Source organism: Pelodiscus sinensis, chromosome 8, assembly GCF_049634645.1.
Source record: "Pelodiscus sinensis isolate JC-2024 chromosome 8, ASM4963464v1, whole genome shotgun sequence".
Taxonomy (NCBI): Eukaryota; Metazoa; Chordata; order Testudines; family Trionychidae; genus Pelodiscus; species Pelodiscus sinensis.
In genome coordinates this window covers 41,804,929-41,827,919 of record NC_134718.1, presented here as the reverse complement: position 1 = coordinate 41,827,919, position 22,991 = coordinate 41,804,929, and the positions used below count along the sequence as shown (strand labels likewise).

At 43.6% G+C, this 22,991-nt stretch overlaps 1 protein-coding gene across 1 annotated transcript in view; it reads right to left on the bottom strand.

The window, feature by feature from the left end:
• The window catches only part of LOC102462381 (protein FRA10AC1 homolog), a 95,436-nt gene that overhangs the window by 29,306 nt on the left and 43,139 nt on the right, over positions 1-22,991 (bottom strand). Inside the window, exons 8-10 of the mRNA XM_075935153.1 lie at positions 17,016-17,061; positions 7,316-7,429; positions 2,977-3,019 (exon numbers count right to left, since the gene is read on the bottom strand). Of these exons, the coding sequence (XP_075791268.1) occupies positions 2,977-3,019; positions 7,316-7,429; positions 17,016-17,061 (203 nt within the window). The remainder of the gene's footprint in view (positions 1-2,976; positions 3,020-7,315; positions 7,430-17,015; positions 17,062-22,991) is intronic.

Here is a 22,991-nt window from a genome sequence, read left to right as displayed (position 1 = left end):
TCCTGGAGCAGCTTCCAGGAGGGGAGCCCTGGGAGAGCCCGGGTGCCTGACCTAACCTGGTCTGGCAAACTCCCTTGTTCGGGATCACTCCGGTCCTGAAGGTGCTGGACAAGGGAGGTTCAATCTGTACCACACAAGATCTGTTTGAATTGGATGGCTCTGATAAGCCTGACTTGTGGGATTTGGCATTGCTGTCAATGGAGATCTTCTCCCTTACTTTTTTTCCTGCCGAACCAATGCATAGGGTCTCTAGCTGTCAACTGAACATGGTGGTTGAGCTGCCAGCTCAACACCATGGTAGCTTTAACAGCTATGTCTGTTTTGGACTTCTTGTTCATCAGTGAAAACACAGACACAAGGATTTTAGGAACCTCAGTTAGATGAAACCGGCCACTCAGTCTTCAGATAAAACAATCTCCCAGAACCCAATTGCTTGGCAAGAGCTTCCTCAAGCAGTAGCACCTGCAGTTTATTCTGCCTGTACTTATTTGCTTTTGGTGAAAGTTAAACAAACAGAATACTTAGAAGGAGAGTGATTTTCTCTGAAGTAATTAAGACATGTAACATCTAATACCCAATGTCAGGTACATGGCTGAGCAGGAAGGGCATATTTTAAATACCAGCTTTTTCTTCTTCTTTGACCCCATCATACCAGAGAACCAAATCTAAAAACTAAACTAACTATAACAACAAATACTCTAACTCAGGGGTTCCCAAACATTTTGACACGGGGACCAGTAAATCCATTCACGAACTTTTGGAGGACCGGTCACATTCATTTGCATATTTGCATATTCATTAACCAAATGATGAATATTCAAATAAGTTGTTTCTGGTCCTCCCAAAGCCCCCGTGCCAGCTTTAGCAAAGCTCTTGATATGGTCACTCACAATATTCTTGCCATCAAGTTAAAGAATATGGATTGGGTAAATGGACTATAAGACAGACAGAAAGCTGGTTAGACCAGGGTTTCCCAAACTTTTTACTTTAGTTGGAACCCGTTTTTTTCCAGTACTGATTTTTGCAGCCCAAAAATATAAACACATAAAAAACAAACTGAGAAAATACCAGACATATAACATGTCTGGTATTTTCTCATTAGGTACGTTTTATTATTATTAGATGTATCATTTTGTAGTTTCAAACTGCCTGGCTGCTAAATGTTCTCAGGCTGCATGAGTGTGTCTACCAGCCAGCCAGTTCGCAACTATTCGAGGGGGTGGGGGGCACAATAGAATCCCCAGGCTGGACTCACTCGTGCTTTGCGGGGGGGGGAAGCACCCCAAGATCTACATATGGCTGGGTCAGTCCCGCTCCTCCCTCCCCCCCGCACCTCTGGCCAGCCCCACTTCCCCCAACCCCCTCCCAGACAGCTAGTTCTCCCCTGCTTCTCCTCCCAATATCCCTTGGCCAGCCCCGCTGCCCGCATCCAGCCCTGCTTCTGGCAGCCGCTTCTCTCCCCCTCCCACCACCTCCCATTTCTTCCCCAGCCAGCTCCCTACCCCTGACCTCACGCCCCCTGGCAACCTTGCTTCCGCCGGCCCCCCAATCTCTGCCGGCCAGCCCCAATGCCCCAGGCAAGCCCTGCTTCCGGCAGCCACTTCTCCCCTACTCCTCCTCCCAATCTCCCGGCCAGCCCCTTGCCCCCCAGCCAGCTCTGCTTCTGCCGGCTGCCCCTCCGCCCCAAATCTCCAAAGTCCGCCCTGATTCCCCTGTCCAGTGCTGCTTCCGGTGACCAGCTCTCCTCTCCTCCTCCTCTCCCCCCAACTTCCCCCACCCCCGGGCCGACCTGCCCTAGCTACACCTCTGATGGGAGCCGGAACATAGGGCTGCAGGTTATGCCCAGGCTGGCCAAGGGCTTGGCAGACCCGATGCCATACGGGCACTCCAGGAGCCTGGAACACCCTGGCAACCACGCTGAGGCCCAGTATTTTTTTCCTGCGGCCCGCTTCCGGGCCGCAGCCCATAGTTTAGGAATCACTGCTCTAACTAAACTAATAAAGGGTCTACCAAAAACTAAGAACTTAATACAAGAGAAAGGAATAAATAAGAATAGGAGGGGCTATACATGCACTCTAACAGGTACTGCTTACAGAACATTCCATCATTAGGCTGCACTGGTTGGTACTAGGGATGTTAGCTATCACGTAATAGAACAGTCGACCCAACCACATGAATTCTTAGTGGTTAGCCAACTATTTTATAGTCTCCAGGGGTAGGGCTGGCAGCCAGTGCACAGCAGCTCCATTCCCGGGGAGCCCTCTAGCAGCTTATGTTTCTATCTCTGTATCAGAGGCAGCAGCGTGGGGCAGCAGCAGCCCCTGTCCCAATGGAGGTCCGAGCTCTCCAGGGACAGAGGCTGCTCCACCTCGCATGGAGCAGCCTCTGTGCGCGGTGAGCCTGGGCTCGCTGCAGGTGGAGGCTGGTCTGGCAGTAGCCCCTGTCCAAACGGAGTTCGAATCCCCAATGTACAGCGGCTGCTGCTGTATCACCCTGTAATTTTATTTTAGTTTTCTCCAAAATATTACCTAGTGACATTTCCTCACTGAGATGTAAACAAGTATAAAGTTTTACACTTCAACTAGTTGAGTTTTGCACAATTTTTTAAATAGGAAAAGCATAACAAATGTCCTACTTACCTAACTCACAAAAATCACTAGGCAGATTTTGCACAATCTTTACAAAAAACTAATCTTTGGGCTAAAATCTAGAAAGTTCAACCTAAAAGGCAAATTTGAAATAAGTATGACCAAGTAAAAAAAGAGTTACAATCTGAGTTACAATAACTTTTGTTATAACATTCCTTAGCAGAAAAATATATAATTAGCAATGCTAGAGTATCATGTCCATAAAAATTATGAAGAAGTCAGCATAAACAAAAGTTATGGTAATTTTTGCTGCATTCTTCCAAACTTTCTTTTAAGTTTAATTGTAACAGATTTATTATTTAATATGCATATTTTAAAAGGCTATTACCTGTGATGACAATTTAATTTGCAGGAACATTCTGGACATAGTCCTGTTAAAAAAAGAGACAGACAATCTACACATGAAAATGTATTATTCAGTAGAAATAGTAAATAGTAAGTACCAACATTGGTATGCCTATTTTTTAAATTTCTTTCAATTTTACTACTTTTTACTACAAAGAGAAAAATTCCAGTGTAGCTATAACCAGGGTTTTAAAAAGGCATCAGTAACTTGTGATAAAACTGTCAGTATGACTGCAAGAGTTGAAAGTTCACAAAAAATAATTAGCACTTATTGTTTTGGCATATCATGTTGTAATATGGTTTGGATGTGCTTTTGTGGGCAGAATCAAACGACATTATGACCATATTAAAGAAACACAAGCACTTCTAAGGCATGGGAATTATAGTTAATGCAATTAAAAATTTTCATAGACTCATATGCTCCTGTCAGCTTCCTTTACTCCTTGCAAAAGCAGGAGTAACGGATGCTGGCAGGGGGCACCCTCTGAGTCTGATTTAGCAATTCTTAACTAGACTCACTAAATTGAACACTGGACGATTGAGCATGGCAGCAGCAATCTTCCTTTTAGTGTAGACAAGGCCTTAAAAGATCATACCTTCAGTATTTATTTCTCAAGATTAAACATGCCCAATCTTTTGAACCTATCCTTAGAGGTCACAGTTTCTAAAATTGCTTCTTCCCTGGACTCTTTCTGATTTGTCCACATTTCTACTAAAGTGTGGTGCCAAGAATTGGCTATAGCAGTGTTTCTCAATCAGTGGTATGAGTACCCTTAGGAGTACTCGAGAGAAGTCTGGGGGATACATCAACACAACTGAAATTTGGAGAAAACTAAATTTTTGCTTTAAGTTTTATAGCGCTTTACTATTTTTGTACTTTTTACACCCAAAAAGTCATCCGCCCAGCTACAATTAAATTGTTTAAACAAATGTGTTGCAATAGTAGAAAAACATTTTGTGAGTCTGAAAACTGTAGATACTGGGGGTACTTAAAAAATATTTTTAAAGGGGTACTTTATTAAAAAAGGTTGAGAAACACAGGGCTATTGTACTCCAGCTGAGGCCTCAACAGTACTGAATAGAACAGCACATATACCTCTCATGTCTTAGATACGGGCAGTCCCCGAGTTACGCGGATCCGACTTATGTCGGATCCGCAGTTACGAACGGGGCTTTTCTCGCCCCAGAGGACACGGGCAGCGGGATCACCCAGACGCGCCGCGGTTCCGCCGCCCGCGTCCTCCGGGGCGAGAAAAGCTGTTCCGTGTCTCCCTGGTCTGCTGGGGGCAGGGGAAGGGGGGCAGCCTCTCCCCCCCAGCAGGAGATAGTGCGCCTCTCCCCCCCCCCAGCAGACCAGGCTTTTCTCGCCGCCGACACCTGGGGTAGAGCAGCTGGGGCGCTGCCGGGTTAGTCCCGCAGCGCGGCTTCTCGGCGCTACTAGACCAACCCGGCAGCACCCCAGCTGCTCTGCCCCAGAGGTCCCCAAGTCAGCTGCTGCTGAAACTGACCAGCGGCTGACTACAGGAAGCCCGAGGCAGAGTTGTTCTGCCCCGGGCTTCCTGGAATCAGCCGCTGATCAGTTTCAGCAGTGGCTGACTTGGGGACACCTGGGGCAGAGCAGCTGTGGTGCTGCCGGGTTGGTCCCCGCAGCGCCGAGGTGCAGCGCTGCGGGGACCTACCCGACAGCACCCCACCTGCTCTGTCCCAGGCGTCCAGATTCAGCACTGTTGAAACTGATCCGCAGCTGATTCCAGGAAGCCCAGGGCAGAGCAACTCTGCCTTCGGCTTCCTGTAGTCAGCCGCTGGTCAGTTTCAGCAGCGGCTGAATCTGGACGCCAGTTCGGACTTACATACAAATTCGACTTAAGAACAAACCTACAGTCCCTATCTTGTATGTAACCCAGGGACTGCCTGTACAATGCTCTTATTAATAGACCCCAGAATTATTTTATCCTTTTTTTTCAACTGCATTACACTGCTAACTCCTTCAATTTGTGGTCCACTATTACTCCCAGATCCTTTTCAGCAGTACTACCACATACGCAATTATTTCTTATTTTGCAGTTGTGCATTTAATTTTTTTCTTCTCGTGTTTTACTTTATATTTGTCATTGAATTTCATCTGGTTGATTTCACACCAATTCTCTAGTTTGCCAAGGCAGTTTTCAATTCTAATTTTGTCCTCCAAAGTGCACGCAACCCTTAGTAAAATCATCCTTGTATCATCTTCAAATTTCATAAATATCCTTTCCGCTCCATCATCCAAGTTATTACTGAAAATATGTAATAGTACTGGTTCCAGGTCTAACCCTGCAGAACCCCACTAGAAAGGCTTTCCTCTAGCATGAGCAAACCACTGATAACTACTTTTGAATATATTATTTCAACCAGTTATGCATCCATTTTACAGTAATTACATCTAGACACATTTGCCCAGTTTGTTTATGAGAATGTCATGTGGGTCTGCATCAAAAACCTTAGTAAAATCATTATATACCACATCTACAGTTTCCAATGCCTCCTCTAGCTCAGGAACCTTGTCAAAGAAGGAAATTAGGTATGCTAGAATTAAAATGAGGAATGTCAGGATTAAAAATAAAATGAAGTGAATTTAATGTTTTCCAGAGATGTCTGACAGCCCTGTTTAACCAAAAACCTGGCTCAGCACGGGCTCTGATGAAACTTTATGTATACTGTAAAGACTTCCTATTTAAAAAATATAAATTAAGAAGCTGTGTTACAACAATATCACCAGACCAATCTATGATATTAAGAACAAGATAGCAAGAAGTGCTTAGGGCCGTGGTCACCAACCGGTCGCTCGCGAGCTACTGGTCTATCTCGAGGCCTCGACCAGTTGCTCGCGAGGCATCCTGTAAGCCCCGCCCCCATTTCCCTCCCACTACTTACCTCCAGAGAAGACGGAGGTAGTGTCGGCTTCCGGCGCGCTGGGGTTTGGCCCCGGGGCTTCCCAGCGCGGGGAGGGGGTTGGCGCCGGGACAAGCGCCCACGGGGCTTCCCGGCGCAGGTAGGGGGGTCGGCTCCCTGGGCAGGCGCACGCGCGCACGAGGCTTTCCTGCATGGGAGGGCGGCGGGGGGCTGGCCCCGGGGCAGGTGAGCGCGCGCGGGGCTTCCCTGCGTGGAGGGGGGAGTTGGCCCCGGGGCAGGCATGCACGGGGCTTCCCTGCGTGGGGGGGTTTGGCCCCGGGGCAGGCGCGCGCGCGCATTGCTTTCCCTCCGCAGGTGGGGGGGGGGGGGGTCGGCCCCCTGGGCAGGCGCGCACACGCGCGAGGCTTTCCTGCACGGGGGTGGGAGGATTTGGTCCCAGGGTAGGCGCGCACGCGCGGGGCTTCCCTGCACGGGTGGGGGGGAATGCTGGGAGGAGGGAGATGCAGGGGACTCTCTCCCTCCACTGGCATCCCACTTCCCTGTCCTCAACTACAGAATGCTGTCCCCATTCCTGTCCCCACTCCCCGAACTCTGTCCCCAGCTACAGAACTGTCCCCACTCCTCTGTCCCCACTCCCTGAATTCTGTCCCCATTCGCATCCCCACTCCCTGAACTCTGTCCGTACTCCCGTCCCCACTCCCCGAACTCTGTCCCCACACCTGTCCCCACTCCCTGAACTCTGTCCCCACTCCCGTCCCCACTCCCTGAACTCTGTCCCCACTGGCACTCTGTCCCCTGCTGCAGAATCCTGTTCTCTGCCCTCCCAGCACCCTGTTCCCTCTCCCCTGCCCCCAGCCACAGTACTCCGTCCCCACAAAATGTATAATTATAAATGCTTCATTTTAGATTTAAATAGCATGAATAAAAAACAGACCATTTATTTCATAACTATAAACACGTGATTTTAATTGTATGTGATTTTAATTGTATGTATCGCATAATTTAAAAATAAACTGTTTATCAGAGTGTGTAAGTAAGGGCTGAGGATAGCAAGTGATGGACAGGAGGAGAATAGAGAGGGCGGGGCTTCAAGGAAGGGGAGGGGCTTCAAGGAAGGGGTGGGGCGGTAGATCTTCGCCTGTTCTGAGATTTAAAAAGTGATCTTGGGTGTAAAAAGGTTGGAGACCACTGGCTTAGGCAATAAAGAAATTACAGGTTGTACTGATGGAAAGAGAGCTATTTCCCTAAAGCACAGCCATTTGTACTTACTCCAACCAAAAAATACTGTGTACAACAACTTATTTCCCCCTTGCCTACTGCCCTAAATATGACTACTATTTGTAGGTTTTTCACTATAGCATTAAATAGCAATATATTAGCCTTCATTTATGTATATAAACTTGAAGGCCAACTATTGGAAGGAGATGACTTACTCAATTTCACAAGCGCATTCCTCTTTTCACCATATTCGGTGTACCCAAAATTCACTTCCCAGCTCTTCAGTCCTTCTTTCTCATCACAGTGCTTATTTCCACAGGAAAACTGACCTGTCAAGAGATCAAAAGAGCAAACCACAGTTAAATCATTAGCTCATTTGAGCTTGAGGTTGTTATATGCAATCTTCCTTTTTTATATTATTCAGCAATAAAAAGCTAAAAAGAAACGTCTAAAGGTAATGTACTGGCAGCAAATAACATTTTAAAGGACATAGCCACAATATTTTAATATTGCACAATATTTGCAATGAAAAAACATTTTAGCAAATTAGATCAGTTCATATCAATTCTAATCTCTTTTGATATTTTGGGGGCAGTAAATTAAAACTGCCAACACCAAATTTTGGAAAAGCTACCAGCTAATGATCAAATGATTGTTATTACGCTACCTACATCGTAAACAATTATTTACTTAGTGAGTGTGATGGATAAGAAGGTGACTTTCAAACACATGTGCATTTATAACACTACCAGATGCCTAAGTATACAGGCAGTCCCCGAGTTACGCGGATCCGACTTATGTCAGATCCGCAGTTACGAACGGGGTTTGCTCTGCGTCTCCCTGGTCTGCTGGAGACCAGCAGACCAAGAAGACGGGGAGCAAAGCCTCTGAGGACGCCGACAGCAGGACAGCCGCGGCACGCTTGGGCTGTCCCGCTGCCCGCGTGCTCCGCGGCTTTGCTCTCCGTCTCCCTGGTCTGCTGGTCTCCAGCAGACCAGGGAGACGCGGAGCAAACCCTGTTTGTAACTGCGGATCCGACATAAGTCGGATCCACGTAACTCGGGGACTGCCTGTATACCTAGGCATCTGGTAGTGTTATAAATGTGCATCATAAGATGTACAAAGATGAGAAAAGCCGCGGAGCACGCGGGCAGCGGGACAGCCCAGACGCGCCTCGGCTGTCCCGCTGCCGGCGTCCTCAGAGGCTTTGCTCCCCGTCTCCCTGGTCTGCTGGTCTCCAGCAGACCAGGGAGACGTGGAGCAAAACCGCAGAGTACCCGGGCGGCGGGACCGCGGTGCATCTCGGTCCGCCGCCCGCGTCTCCCTGGTCTGCTAGGGGGGCGGGGGGGGGGCAGCTAGTACGCCCCCCCCAGCAGACCAGGCTTTTTTCTGGACGCCTGTGGTGGAGCAGCTGGGGCGCTGCCAGTTAGTCCCGCAGCGCCGCTCTGGGCGCTACTGGACCAACCCGACAGCACCCCAGCTGCTCTGCCCCAGGCGTCCTGATTCAGCCTGGTCAGTTTCAGCAGTGGCTGAATCAGGACGCCTGGGGCAGAGCAGCTGGGGTGCTGCTGGGTTGGTCCAGTAGCGCCGAGGAGCGGCGCTACTGGAGCAACCCAGCAGCACCCCAGCTGCTCTGCCCTAGGCGTCCCCAAGTCAGCCGCTGCTGAAACTGACCAGCGCTGACTACAGGAAGCCCGAGGCAGAGTTGCTCTGCCCCAGGCTTCCTGGAATCAGCCGCTGATCAGTTTCAGCAGCAGCTGACTTGGGGACGCCTGGGGTTCTTAAGTTGAATCTGTATGTAAGTCGGAACTGGTGTCCAGATTCAGCCTGTTGAAACTGATCAGCGGCTGATTCCAGGAAGCCCGGGGCAGAGCAACTCTGCCTCGGGCTTCCTGTAGTCAACTGCTGGTCAGTTTCAGCAGCGGCTGAATCTGGACGCCAGTTCCGACTTACATACAGATTCAACTTAAGAACAAACCTACAGTCCCTATCTTGTATGTAACCCGGGGACTGCCTGTAATTTTGTTCAAAAATAAAATGCCTGTATATTAACTGCATTCTTCCTTTCCTTTCCTATTGGCAACAATTTGCTTTCTGAGATATTCTAGACACATTTTGTTTTCCTTCTTTTCCTACAATTAAAAAAAAAAAAAAAAAGAATTAAGACCCAACATAATGAGTAAAAATATGAAAACCTTATTTAAGATCTTTCTTGTTTTCTTATATTAAATAATTTTGACATTAGTATTTAAACAGTCTACTTATATTCAATGTTGTTGACATCACTGTGTTTCTAATAACAGACTTAATACAGACAACGCACATCCAGTTGGTAGGGGATACATTCATACACCGAGCTGGTGACTAGGATCTGTATTAATAGGCTCACCTCCATTACTGTTTTCAAAAGCTTAACCTCAAATGTTCTGCCTAAGCTGCTAACCAATGGATTGACAGTGTCCTCAGATACTTCAGTTCTGAAGTATAAAACCACTTATAATGCTAATGCTTGAAACAAAGAAAACAGAACTTCCATTTAAATAATGATTCAAAATTGACTACATCAGAAAAAAGGTGTATTTTTCCTTTCGGTCATAAAGAAGGAACAATCAGTAAGCAGAAGTTTATACCATATATATAATAGAAAACAGCCAGATTTTTTTGGAAGTTAGCTACAACTATGTTTCATGACTCCAAAAACTAGCTATGTGTTTTCTATTCATTTTAATTTAGTAACTTACTTTGATCTGTTTTCATTTGCAAACACTTAAATCCTACTTTTTATACTTAATAAAAGCTTTTGTTTATTATCAAGTCCAGCATAAATAATTGTTACCGGGAGAAGGGGGGGGGGGGGAGAAATCAACCACTGTGCATCTCTCTCTTTCATTGAGCTAACCTACAAATTTTCCCTGTGTAAACTTTTTGGATTTAAGATGGATTTATTTGAGGGGGAGTTCTATTTGGGGCTTGGTTTCCTAAGTGCTAGGCTCTTAGAACTGATGCCTCCTAGAGCTGAAGTGGTTCAGTGTTTGCATTGCTCCCTATGGGGGTGGCAAGCCCAACTCTGTTTCTTTTCTGGGGAGACCAGAGGATCTGGTCCAGCAGGACAGAGTGATGGGGAGCCACAGAGAGCAAGAAGTGGGTATCAGTGGCATGATCAGCAGACTGGAGAACAATCTGAAGGGGACTGCTGTGATTGCACCCCATCACAAGCACTATGTTGGTGGGAGAGTTTATGATGGGGAGCAGGATTAACTACACCTGACAGAAGTTCTTCTTTTGGTGTAGGAGCATTTTAATACCCAATGCTACATGAAGACAAGCCCTAAGACTGATACAGTAACATACAAGACAGTTTAGCACAAGAGTAGTCAATAGGCAGATTGTGGGTCAAATCCAGACCACCAGATGCTTTTGAACAGACCTGACATCTTTTTATTTATCATAATAATAATTGTTACTTTTATTTATTTATTATTTTCTCAGGAGTCTAGGCCTTGACTATACCTTGATCAAGAAATTTGGACTTGACAAAAAATAATAGACTAACATACATCACAGCGTGCTCCTTCCCATGCATCACTTTTGCTGCCATGTTACACACCAGAACCTTTAAATTATGCCCTCCTCCACTATTAACAGTTACACATCGCTTCTGTTCATTTTGCTGCTGACACGTCAGGTTATATGTAGAAGTGGTTAGGTGACAGGCTGTGAATCCCAGTGATCACAGAATCTGGTGATATTCAAAATCAATCATATATGTATCTGTTTGCATCATTTCCCACTGACTCAAACATTCTAGGCTTCAGAGTGATGCTGGTTATGTTGTGCATGAGGTAGTATGATTATATAGGGCCATGCGCCAAGTTGGTATATTTAGAGTTCAACGTCTATAGTGCATATTTTTCTTTCTAGATGGTTTGTTTCTATAGCATAATTAAATAATTATTACACATTATAATTATATATAGTTACATGTAGTTATGCCATTAGTAGTTGGGACATATAGTATAACATTTCTCTCAACTACAAATGCTCACTGATGGTTTAAGCCAGCATTTCCCAAACTATGGGCTGTGGCCCGGTACCGGGCCACAGGAAAAAACTACCGGGCCTCAAAGTGGTTGCTGGGGTGTTCTGCGTTCCCGGAGTGTCTGTGTGGTGCCGGGTCCCCCAAGCCCTCTGCCAGCCTCTGCCGGTCTGCGCGGAGTCTGCAGCCAGGCTCCTGGCAGAGTCCTAGCTAGGGGAGGTGGGAGAGGAGGAGGAGGGGAGAGCCAGACACTGGAAGCAGCACTGGACGGGGGAATCGGGACAGGCTGGGGAGATTGGGGGGGAGGGGGCGGTGGAAGCAGGGCTGCCTGAGGGGCGCAAGGTTGGGGGCAGGGAACTGGCCAGGGAAGATGGGGGGGGGGGGAAGAAGAGGCCGCCAGAAGGAGGGATGGATGTGGGCTGCCCAGGAGGAGGTTGGGAGAAGTGGAGCTGGCCAGAGGCGGAGCTGGGAGGAATGAATTGGCCTGCAAGGAGCGGGACTGACCCAGCCATATGTAGATCTCGGGGCGCGGGCCACCCCTGCAAAGTGCAAAGCACAAAGCATGAGTTAGTCAAGCCCGGGGATTCTATTCCCCCACCCCACACACACAAACCCTCGAGTAGTTGCAAACTGTCTGGCTGGTAGACACACTCATGCAGCCTGAGCACATTTAGCAGCCAGGCAGTTCGAAACTGCAAACTGATACATCTAATAATAATAAAACTTACCTAATGAGAAAATACAGACATGTTATATGTCTGGCATTTTCTCAGTTTGTTTTTTATGTGTTTATATTTTTGGGATGCAAAAAGCTGTACTGAAAAAAAAAGGGTTCCTACTAAAGTAAAAAGTTTGGGAAACCCTGGTCTAACCAGCTTTCTGTCTGTCTTACAGTCCATTTATCCAATCCATATTCCTTAACTTGCTGGCAAGAATATTGTGGGTGACCATATCAAAAGCTTTGCTAAAGCTGGCACTGTGGGGTTTGGGAGGACCAGAAACAACTTATTTGAATATTTATCATCTGATTAATGAATATGTGAATATGCAAATGACTGTTACCAGTCCTCCAAAAGTTCGTGAATGGATTTATTGGTCCCCGTGTCAAAAAGTTTGGGAACCTCTGGTTTAAGCTATTATTCTGGGAGCTAAATACACACTTCCATTATAGTTTAATGCATTTCTTGGTTTGACTATCTGCAATTGACCTACATAGACCATTTGTATCTGAAACTTGGGTGTTAGTCAAAAGACAAATCTAGTCATTGAAAAGTGTTTGCTACTATGTATCAATCAAACAAATTCTCTTACATTACAAAGATTAGTAAAAGTTTAAAGTATAAACTCTGTGCTTGTTTATGATCATAGTTAAAAGATATACTGAAATTAGACATACACATTACTATTATTAGTGGTCACTATGTATACATATGATTAAAGCCCTGCACAGATGTAAATAAGCGAGTAGTTGTAAGCAGTAGATGAGTAGTCAGCTACCCGATAAGCCTAAGCCTACTCAAGTCGACTACTTGTCTACTCGCTTTGCCTCCCCCATCTTGCTGCCTCTGGCTATGTGTACACTACAATGATCTATCAGAGAAAGGTTGCTCCGCAATTTGCGTACCTTTATCCAATAGTTTTTTCGAAAATGCTTTTCTGAAATTTGGCCTGTCTACACTGGGGCAAATTTCAGAAAAGCTTCCTTTTTCAGAAGGAAGGAGGAAGACAGGGCTTCCAAAAGAGTGTGTCTGCTCTTCCGTGTTTTTTTTGTTTTGGAAGAGAAGACAGGTTCCCTGCATACAGAAGAGTTTTTCCAGGATACTTCAGGTATCCTAGAAAACCCCTGTAGTGTAGACATAGCCTGTGTATCGGAAGCAGCAAGCAGTGGGGGGAACAGGAGCCAGTGCTGGGGGGAGCAGGCTTAAAAGTGGTGCCGCCTGCACTGCCCCAGATGCTGCTCTGGCAGCAGCCCCTGTCCATGGGGATTCTAGTGCAACCTCTGTTCGTGGTGGATGGGGCTGGCCAGCACAAGCCAGGTCTGAGCAAGCCTGGCTCAGGCCTGGCTAGTCCTGGTTAGGACCACTGCAGCTCTGCACTGTGGCACTGCAGGTTGCTCATACTGCATTTAAAATGCAGAGCCGCAGCGGTCCCAGCTCTTACTACATTTAAACTGCAGAGCCACAGCAGGGGTAGCTTCTGGACTGGCAGAGCTGGGACAGAGTGCCTTCCCTTATCGACTAATCATGTAGTCAATACAAATTGTATTGACTACATGATTAGTCAAGTAACCACCTCTTAAAATTCTTAGATACAAAATTGGCATCTGCATCTGCAAAAATGATGCACAGATATCCACATAAAGTGGATATCCACAAATTTGCAGGGTTAAGAATACAAAATTGATATCTGCATCCATCTCTACAAAAATTAGCCATGGATATCCGCATCCACATCTGTGGATGCAGATACCCGTGGATCTGCAGAGCTTTAGGTATAATTTAGTTCTAAGACACATTTTGGTTACTAGACATGATTTTCCTTCATAATACCAAAAGAAAAAGATGGACTTAAAGAGGGAAAAAATAAAAACAAATCCTGAATGTAAAGGAAAAATGTAACATTTATTTTATTTATATAATACAATTTCTACTGCACTGTATAATATTGAATTCTTGTGCCCCTTAGTGGTAAAGTGGATTATTGCTCAATGCTGCTTAAGCTTTGGTTGTCATTATGGAATAACTTTATTCCTTTAATTAACATTTAGGAAAGAATGGTTTTAAATACATTTTTTAACTTTTTATCGCAGTTTAACACGCAATTTCAAATATAAAATGGTTGAAAGAGTCTCCACCTACAGTTATCCTACTGAAGGTATAGGGCACATTTACTGAAAATAGGGTTTCTGATTTTTCTTATTATTGAACTCTGCAATTGCAAATAATCACTTTAGCAAACAAATTCTAGTACAGAAATATAATGTTATAAATGCCTGAAATATAAATTCCTATTGGTGAATTCATTTTTTCAGAGAAAGCATGTCTATAAATCCTAACTGCAGGTCATTGCCTCCTTCCTAGAATAAAAATGGAGGAGTTGAAATGGTGTAATTTCCAAGCTTCATTACTGAAAAGACCACTTCCTCCAAAAATAAATGATTTCAGTTTCAATCAGTAAAGAGAACTAATGTTCTCCCAATTTTAAACTGTGAAGCATTTTTACCAGCAAATTATAGGTAGGTAGGTAGGTAGGTAGGTAGGTAGGTAGGTAGGTAGGTAGGTATGCAGGCAGGGTTATAGAAAGGAAGGAAATACTTATTCTACTAAACATGTGCTAATGTAGGTACTATTCATGCACTTTGGTTCCTATTCCTTGAAGGCCTGCAATCATAAGGATTTTCTCTGTATGCAAAGAGATCTAACTTGTTTTCTCCATTGTCAGTAAACATCAACATGTGACATATAATCTCAGCCACTGCCAGCACTGGAACCATTAGATTCACAGAAAAGTCCTCTCTACATCTTGAGTTAACAGAATAACTTGACAGCAGTAGCATTCTATTATGGCAATAGAGGAGCAGACACATATTCTGCCAATGGGTGTTACATATTTTTTCTGATAGAAGAGAAATACTCCAACACAGAAACCTTGGATTTTATTCTGGTCTCTGGAAAGCAATGTTCTCCACTGGTCACAGACTCTCTCCAGTGGTTTTTCTCAAACCTAATCACTTCGGTCCCAATCCTGTCTCTTCTCCCTCTCCATCCACTCATTCATCCCATCCCTAAATTCCTCATCCAAATCTCCCATTTTCTCCCTACCCTAGCTTCTTAATTCCAGTCTCACTGTCTTCTTGCTCAGCTAGTCCTAGTCTCCAATCTCAGACTTCCCACCTAGTCCAAACCTTCCACCGCCAATATCTCACAGCCCTCACTTCCACCCCCACCTCCTTGTCATAGTTTACTCCCTTCCTAAAACCCCAAAAATACACACACAGGTCCCAGTTCTTGTTCCTTTGCATTCATGCCAGGTTAATTCTTCCTTCATGCTGTCTGGATACCAGAAGAGGGAGCACAAGGCCCACATGATAGAGAATCTCCCTGCTCTCATTTTTTGTGCCTGGCACCACAGTCCAAGCCTGAAGTAATTGGAATAATTGCGGCAAAAGATCTTTTTAGCTCTTGCAGTCCTGGGTTAGAACATGCTAAATGCTGACAGAACAGGTAGAGAAGCTGGCTTCTACACTCAAGCAAAACTCTAGTGAGCATATGCAAACTAAGCTTTGTCAAAGGCCACATTTAGACATATTTTCACAAGAGCAGCAAAGGACTCCTAGGGTATGTCTAGACTACATGGCTCCGTCGACGGAGTTTACTAGACATAGCAAAATGAAGCAGCGATTTAAATAATCACCGCTTCATTTACATCAAAATGGCCGCCACGCTGTGCCGATCAGCTGATTGTCGGCACAGAGCGGTAGTCTAGATGGGGATCAGCCGACCCCAGCACCGTTTGTTGTCAGATCCTGTAAGCCTCGTTGAATGAGGCATAAAGGATCTGATGACAAAGGGTGCTGGGGTCGGCTGATCCCCATCTAGACTACCGCGCTGTGCCGACAATCAGCTGATCAGCACAGCGCGGTGGCCATTTTTATGTAACTTAAGCAGTGATTATTTAAATCGCCTCTTCATTTTGCTATGTCTAGTAAACTCATCTACATGGCTCCGTCGACGGAGCCATGTAGTCTAGACACATCTCTAGATAAAAGCCCACCCATTGGCCAAATTCAAGCTCATGATGCTATACATATATTTTTCTTAGTCTCTAAGGGTATGTCTACACTTGTACTCTCTTTCGAGAGAGGGATGCAAATGCAGCTGAGCGAAATTGCAAATGAAGCACGGATTTGAATTTCCCGCGTTTCATTTGCATAATCGCAGACCGCAACCATTTTGAAATATCCTATTTCGAAATAACAAATGCTGTGTAGATGCGGTTATTTTGAAAGAAAGCCCTTCTTTTGAAATAACACTTACTCCTCAAAAAATGAGGTTTACCAGTTATTTTGAAAGAAAGGGTTTTTTCAAAATAACCATGTCTACACACCGTTTGTTATTTTGAAATAGGGTATTTCGAAATAGCAGCAGTCCGCAATTATGCAAATGAAGCACGGGAAATTCAAATCCGCGCATCATTTGCAATTTTGCTCAACTGCATTTGCCTCCTCTCTCGAAAGATGGTGCAAGTGTAGACATACCCTGAGGCGACACAAGTCTACTCCTTTTTAAAGTTACAGATTACTGTGAGACAACGAAATGATTGTAAAAATTTTTGTTTTGTACAGTTTAATCATATGGACAAAAAATCCCTTACTTTTCCCTAACTTCATCCTTGGAAAATACCACCATTTTGACTAAAATTTACCAAAGCACTTCAGCCTGAGGCAGACACTTTGCCTGAAAAATTTCAGCTTAACTGGCTGAAGTCCGGAAAAATAATAAGCACTTTAACACAACGTTTTATATTTGGGAGCGTATAAGTGCATCCTTAACTATACAAAGTACCGAATAAAAGCAGTGAAGAACCACCAGCTATTAGTCAGTGCCATTTAAGGTCAATGAGCATGAAATTTCATGTTGTGCAGATATTCTGCAAGATTAAAACAAAGCGCAGTTCTCCTAAATCATTACTAATGTAGATGAGTAAGCACTCTGAAAATATAAAATGATATAAAGCAATTGCTAAGAACTATTAGTCATTATTGTCAATATTTTGGAAAGACTCTCATCTGTTACCTCCACTTTCACAAATAAGGTAGCAATAGAACACCAAAAACAACTAACCAAGGAAGAACTGTGATACAAAAAAGGATATATTACCTTTTCCTGAAACTACTTCTTTCTCATGTCTCCATCTAAATCCAAACTGTTATAAAGATAAAAACTGAAATTAAGATCTGAACAGTCAAACAAACTTAGAACATACACAGTTTTAAAAGTTAATTTTAACTGCTTGTTCTGTTAGTACTGTTCTCTGTTTAGCACTGTTTAATAAAATATTAACCCCTCACTCAATAAAAAGAAACTTGCTGATTTTTATTGTTTGATTGAATCTGATTCAACAGACAGAGATGAAATAGTCTAAAACATCTTGTTGCAGGTAGAAAGTAAGAGAATTAAGAGAGAAAGAATTTTATTTCATTCTGCCCTGCAATTCTTTTTTCACTGTAAACAGTGAATTAGAGCTGGGATTTGAAATGCAGTGTGAAATAGATTTTAGGTAAGTTTCAATATCCCATTCTCCTCATCCCTATGAGTTAAAACAAAATTACATTTATCTAAGACCTTATCTACTCTACACTAAAATGTAGCTCCCACTGATGTAACTCACCAACTACACCAACCTAGTAACTCTGCCAGTGCAAGAGGTTTAGCATGTAAGTCAATGTAGTTAGGTTGCACAATGTCAGCGTTGCTTCATTTCCGAAATCATCTCATAATGCCCCATGCTACCAGTTAAATGGAGGGACATAGTGTAGATGTGTAAAATTGATTCACTTATCGCAGTGGCTATGAACCATCACAAGTTAGGTCAACTTAATTTTGTAATGTAGATTTGCCCAAGCTTGTCTTTCTTTTTGTTTTCAGACTCTGTCCAGGAATTTCACATAACTCCCCTTTCTCTGAGAAATCAATCTCCATACCATTCTCCACATTTTCCACCCACCATCCTGGCATGTTACATGGGGTCTAGTGAGAAGGCCAATCTGCAGGAAAGAAAGTTGAGGTCAGGATAGATAGAGGGAGGAAGGACAGTCTGCAGAAAATAGTCTGGTCTAAAATCACTGCTATTTAAAAAGGAGGGAGTGGAGAATAGAGATCAGCAGCAAACCATTTCCCTGGAAGAAGGATATTTTTATCAAATCACTGCTGTCAACCCTTGTGATTTCTTTAAGAAAAATGGAATTTTAAAGGGTTCTGGAGCTTGTTTAGCAATGATGCAAGGAGCTCCAGCCCCCTTGAGAAGTTCAGCCCTGTGGAAAGTCAACAGAGTCTCTCCTCTTCACTCACTGTTCTCAGGGAAGGGGAAAGTGGAGCAGAGGGCATCAGTCTAGCACAGCTCCACTCCCTCCTCTTTCCTCTCCTGAGAGAAATATGAACAGGACAATGCCTCTACTCCTCCCACTCCAGCTTCTAGCCTGGAGGAAGGTAGCGGAGGCTGAAGATTCCAAGTAGTTATCACCCCCAAGAGTGGGAAAGAGAAGAGAGAAGTCTGCTGTAGCCTCCAGCTCAAAGACCTAGAGAGGAGGATGAAGAATCTACAGAAGAAGTGAAGGTAAGGAGAACTGAAGGAATTGAACTAAGAAGGGACTGGGTGCTGAACTAGTTGAGGAGGGGATGATGAGGCCAAACTGAGGGAGGAGTGGAGGTGAGGATCAACTGCTGGGCAGGAGATGGGCAGATGTGGGGGTGAGAGCCCCTGCACCAGGGACCAATACTTTTGGGAGAGTGGGCAACACTAAATGTGTGTGTCTCTCTCCCTCAGGATGAGCGGGGGCAGTAACATTTTAAAAAAAGATTGCTTATTCATTCTATTATCTTTTTAAAAAAACTCATAATTTTGATCTCTTGAAGGGGACCAACCTCAGTTCTGGCAATACTGAATTTTCATCTGAAATTCCTGGACACTATATGCTAACCAAATAAAATGTAAATGCTTTGGGTCAGGGACTACATACTCCTATGTGTTTATAGAGCAATTTATACTATGGGACCCTAACCCTGACTTGAGAGTTAAACAAAATTATATTTTCTTGAAAATAAGTTAATATGTACTCACCAAAAACTCCCATATAAATTTAGTTGCTTTTCTCAATTATTTAAATGCAGAATGTCACTTCTACTTATCTTCCCTTCTCAAATGGCAGGTTTGTCAGGGAGTGAATTTTCCTTTTTGTTAACAGTAATAATTCATTTAAAAGATATCGTCTGTTTTGCTACAGATCATTTTAAAAAAAACATGGGAGTGTCTCTGCAATGCTCCAAACTGTCTCATATTTTTAAACAATCTAATAGTGATCAGAGTGTGCATTCTTAGCCCAGTGATACACAATGAATACAAGACAACCCTAATAGCTTTATGATGCACATCTTTTCCTGACTTATTCATTAATTACAGAAGTTCTCACATGGTATGCCCATAGTACAATCTGCTAAATGGAAAGCCCCGAATTCAGTCTAGGAATGCTTCTGGGAGAACTTACGTTTATCAACTAAGAGTACAGATGCTGTCAGTAAATTACAGAGCTCCAGTTGATGAGTAAATTGGAAAAATCAACTGAGTTCAAAGAAGGCTATCTGCATGTTATAACGTTTATCAAAGTTGAAACCAGACAGAAAAAATACAAAAGTGTCATAATGGAAACGGAGTAAATGATGTAGTGCACCAAAAAAAAAAAAAAAAAAAAAAAAACCAACCGCCCTCCCACACACACAAGCAGAGGTGCTGGAACTAGGAGTGCAGGGAGTACTGCAGCACCACCTAGCTTGAAGTGATGTTTCCATTATATACAGGGTTTACAGTTTGGTTCAATAGCTCTCAGTACCCCGCCTGTATACATTGTTCCAGCACCCCTGCACATAAGAGGGAGAAGATGTCATTAATATATACAGACCACTAACAAAAACCCTGCAAGGTACAACAGGCTACTATCACCAGTATACAGGTTCTCAGTTCTAGAATTCAAATTGTACCAAACTCAGATTCTACAATCTCTCTGCTTCTCTGGCCTTGTCTATAATGGCAAATATTGTAGCTATAATTTAGCTAGAACCAGGGCTCAAGCATTTTTAATACAGTAGAAACTCAGAGTTATGAATACTAGAGTTACAAACTAACCAGTCAACTACACACCTCATTTGGAACCAGAAATACACAATCAGGCAGCAACCAGAGATTTTAAAAAGCAGAAAATACAGTACAGCATTATATTAAATGTTAACTACTAGAAAATAAAAAGGAAAACAGCATTTTCCTTTCATAAAGTTTTGAAGCTATATTAAGTCTGAAAGAAAACTGGAATATGGCAAATATAGTGCCCATATATAAAAAGGGAAATAAGAACAACCCAGGAAACTACAGACTAGTCAGTTTAACTTCTGGAAAGACAATAGCACAAGTAATTAAGGAATTCAACTGCAAACACCTGGAAGATAATAAGGTGATAGGTAACAGCAGCATGGATTTGTAAAGAACAAATCATGTCAAACCAATCTGATAGCTAACTTTGATAAAATTACGAGTTTTCTGCATAAGGGAGAAGCGGTGGATGTGGTATACCTAGACTTTAGTAAGGCATTTGATACGGTCTTGCATGATCTTCTTAACAATAAACTAGGCAAATACAACTTAGATGGGGCTACTATCATGTGGGTGCTTAACTGGCTGGATAACTCTTCTCAGAGAGTAGTTATTAACAGTTCACAATCATGCTGGAAGGCCATAACAAGTAGGGTTCCGCAGAGGTCAGTTTTGGGGCTGTTCAATATCTTCTTCATCAACTATTTAAATATTGGCATAGACTAGACAGTACACTTATTAAGTTTGCAGATGACACCAAGCTGGGAGGAGTTGCATCTGGAAGATAGTTGGCGCATAGGGTCATAATTCAAAATGATGGACAAACTGGAGAAATGATCTGAGGTAAATAGGATGAAGTTTAGTAAGGACCAATGCAAAGTACTCCACTTAGGAGGAACAATCAGTTTCACATATACAGAATGGGAAGCAACTGTCTAGGAAGGAGTATTGCAGAATGGGATCTAGAAGTCATAGCGGACCACAAAATAAATATGAGTCAACAGTGTGATGCTGTTGCAAAAAAAGCAAACAAGATTCTGGGATGTGTTAACAGGAGTGTTGTGAGCAAGACACGAGAAGTCATTCTTCTGCTCTACTCTGCGCTGATTAGGCCTCAATTGGAGTATTGTGTCCAGTTCTGGGCACCACATTTCAAGAAAGATATGGAGAAATTGGAGAAGGTCCAGAGAAGAACAACAAGAATGACTGAAGGTCTACAGAACATGACCTATGAAGGAAGACTGAAAGAATTGGGCTTGTTTAATTTGGAAAGGAGAAGACTGAGAAGGGACATGATAGTGGTTTTCAGGTATCTAAAAGGGTATCACAAGGAGGGAGAAAAATTGTTCTCCTTGACCTCTGAGAATAGGACAAGAAACAATGGGCTTGAATTGCAGCAAGGGAGGTTTAGGTTGGACATTAGGAAAAACTTCCTAACTGTCAGGGTGGCTAAACCCTGGAATGAGTTGCCTAAAGAGGTTGTGGAATCTCAATCTCTGGAGATATTTAAGAGCAGGTTAAATAGACATCTATCAAGATGATCTAGATGGTGCTTGGTCCTGCTGTGACGGCAGGGGACTAGACTTGATGACCTCTCGAGGTCCCTTCCAGTTCTAGTGTTCTATTTTTCTAAGTCAATGTTCAGTTGTAAACTTGAAAAAACAACCATGTGGAGTTACAAATATTTCAGAATTGTAAACAACCTGTCATGATCATGAGGGTTAGCCAGCATCCTGGGGACTAAGGGGTTAAATATGTCCCTTGTCTAAACCAGGTGGCAGGCAGCCAATAGAAATGTAGGTAGGAATTTCAAACTGGGACAAAGGAATTTTTGGTTTTTTCCCTCCTTTGTCTTGCATAGTTCTCTCCGGCTATTGAAGGGGACAGGATGTCTCCCTCTAAGAAAATACTCTTCACGGTCTATAAGTAGAATAAAGTTTAGATAAATCCGTTAGGTTTTATTGTTTTATGGTTTGGGAAATGGGATCTGATGTCTGTGCATTTAAAAAATGATTTACGTTCTCCTTTGTAACTAAAGTCCTGGCCCATGGTAAATTTCTCCTCCATGAGTATACTATTTTGTTACTTTTCCATCCAGTCATTATGCTTGCAACAGGAATATTGTGGGGATAATAAAAGTACTTTCTTTTTTCTTTTTATTAACCTGGTATTGGTTAATTTTTGTGTCCTGGTTTGTACTTTAGGGGTGAGATTTCCCAAGTAGTCTCTCCCTGGTTGCTTTATTAATATTTGGGTGGTGGCAGCAGAGATTTTATCCCCAAAATCTAGGTTGTTAAGATTTGGGGGGGGGGGGAGTTTTATACCAAAGCCTGGTAGATAAGGTTTTGGGTAAGGATGGCCCGTGACTATAGGTGGACTCGGCCATCGCCTAGGGCGCCGCCTTCAATGGGGCGCCCGATGATGACGTCAGTCTATTGATGGCTCTGCAGGCGGGGGAGCCGATCGCACGTTCCGCCTGGGGCGCCAGCTGCCGCAGCCCGCCTCAGACCACTCCTGGTTTTGGGGTACTTTTGCTGGCCCCCACTTCTGCATTTATCGTGGCAGAGTGGAGAAGGAGCTATGACACCTCCATTTCCAACTGTGAGCTTTTATTGTACCCTGTTATCTAACACTAACCTGTGGTAAAAACAACCTAGCTATGTCTGCAAATAGATTCCATGGTTGTCATCAGTGCTGGAGCAATGCTGAAGATTATTTATGGTTATGCAGAGAACAGACAAATGGCAGAAGAATCATCTGTAAAAATAGATTAGAATGTGTTTGCCCTTCTATTAAAGGTACATGTTTGCCCTTCATTAATCTAATTTTAAAACTTGAAGTCCTATTAAACACATAGCTATTTCCTGGATACTCCAGATGCAAGTGATCCAGAATGCTTATTTATCATACATAGTTGACCAAAAGAAGTAGACCACCTCAAGTGAGGTTGATCATTATGAGTGAATTATACAATTACTCCATTTCTTAGTGTGTTT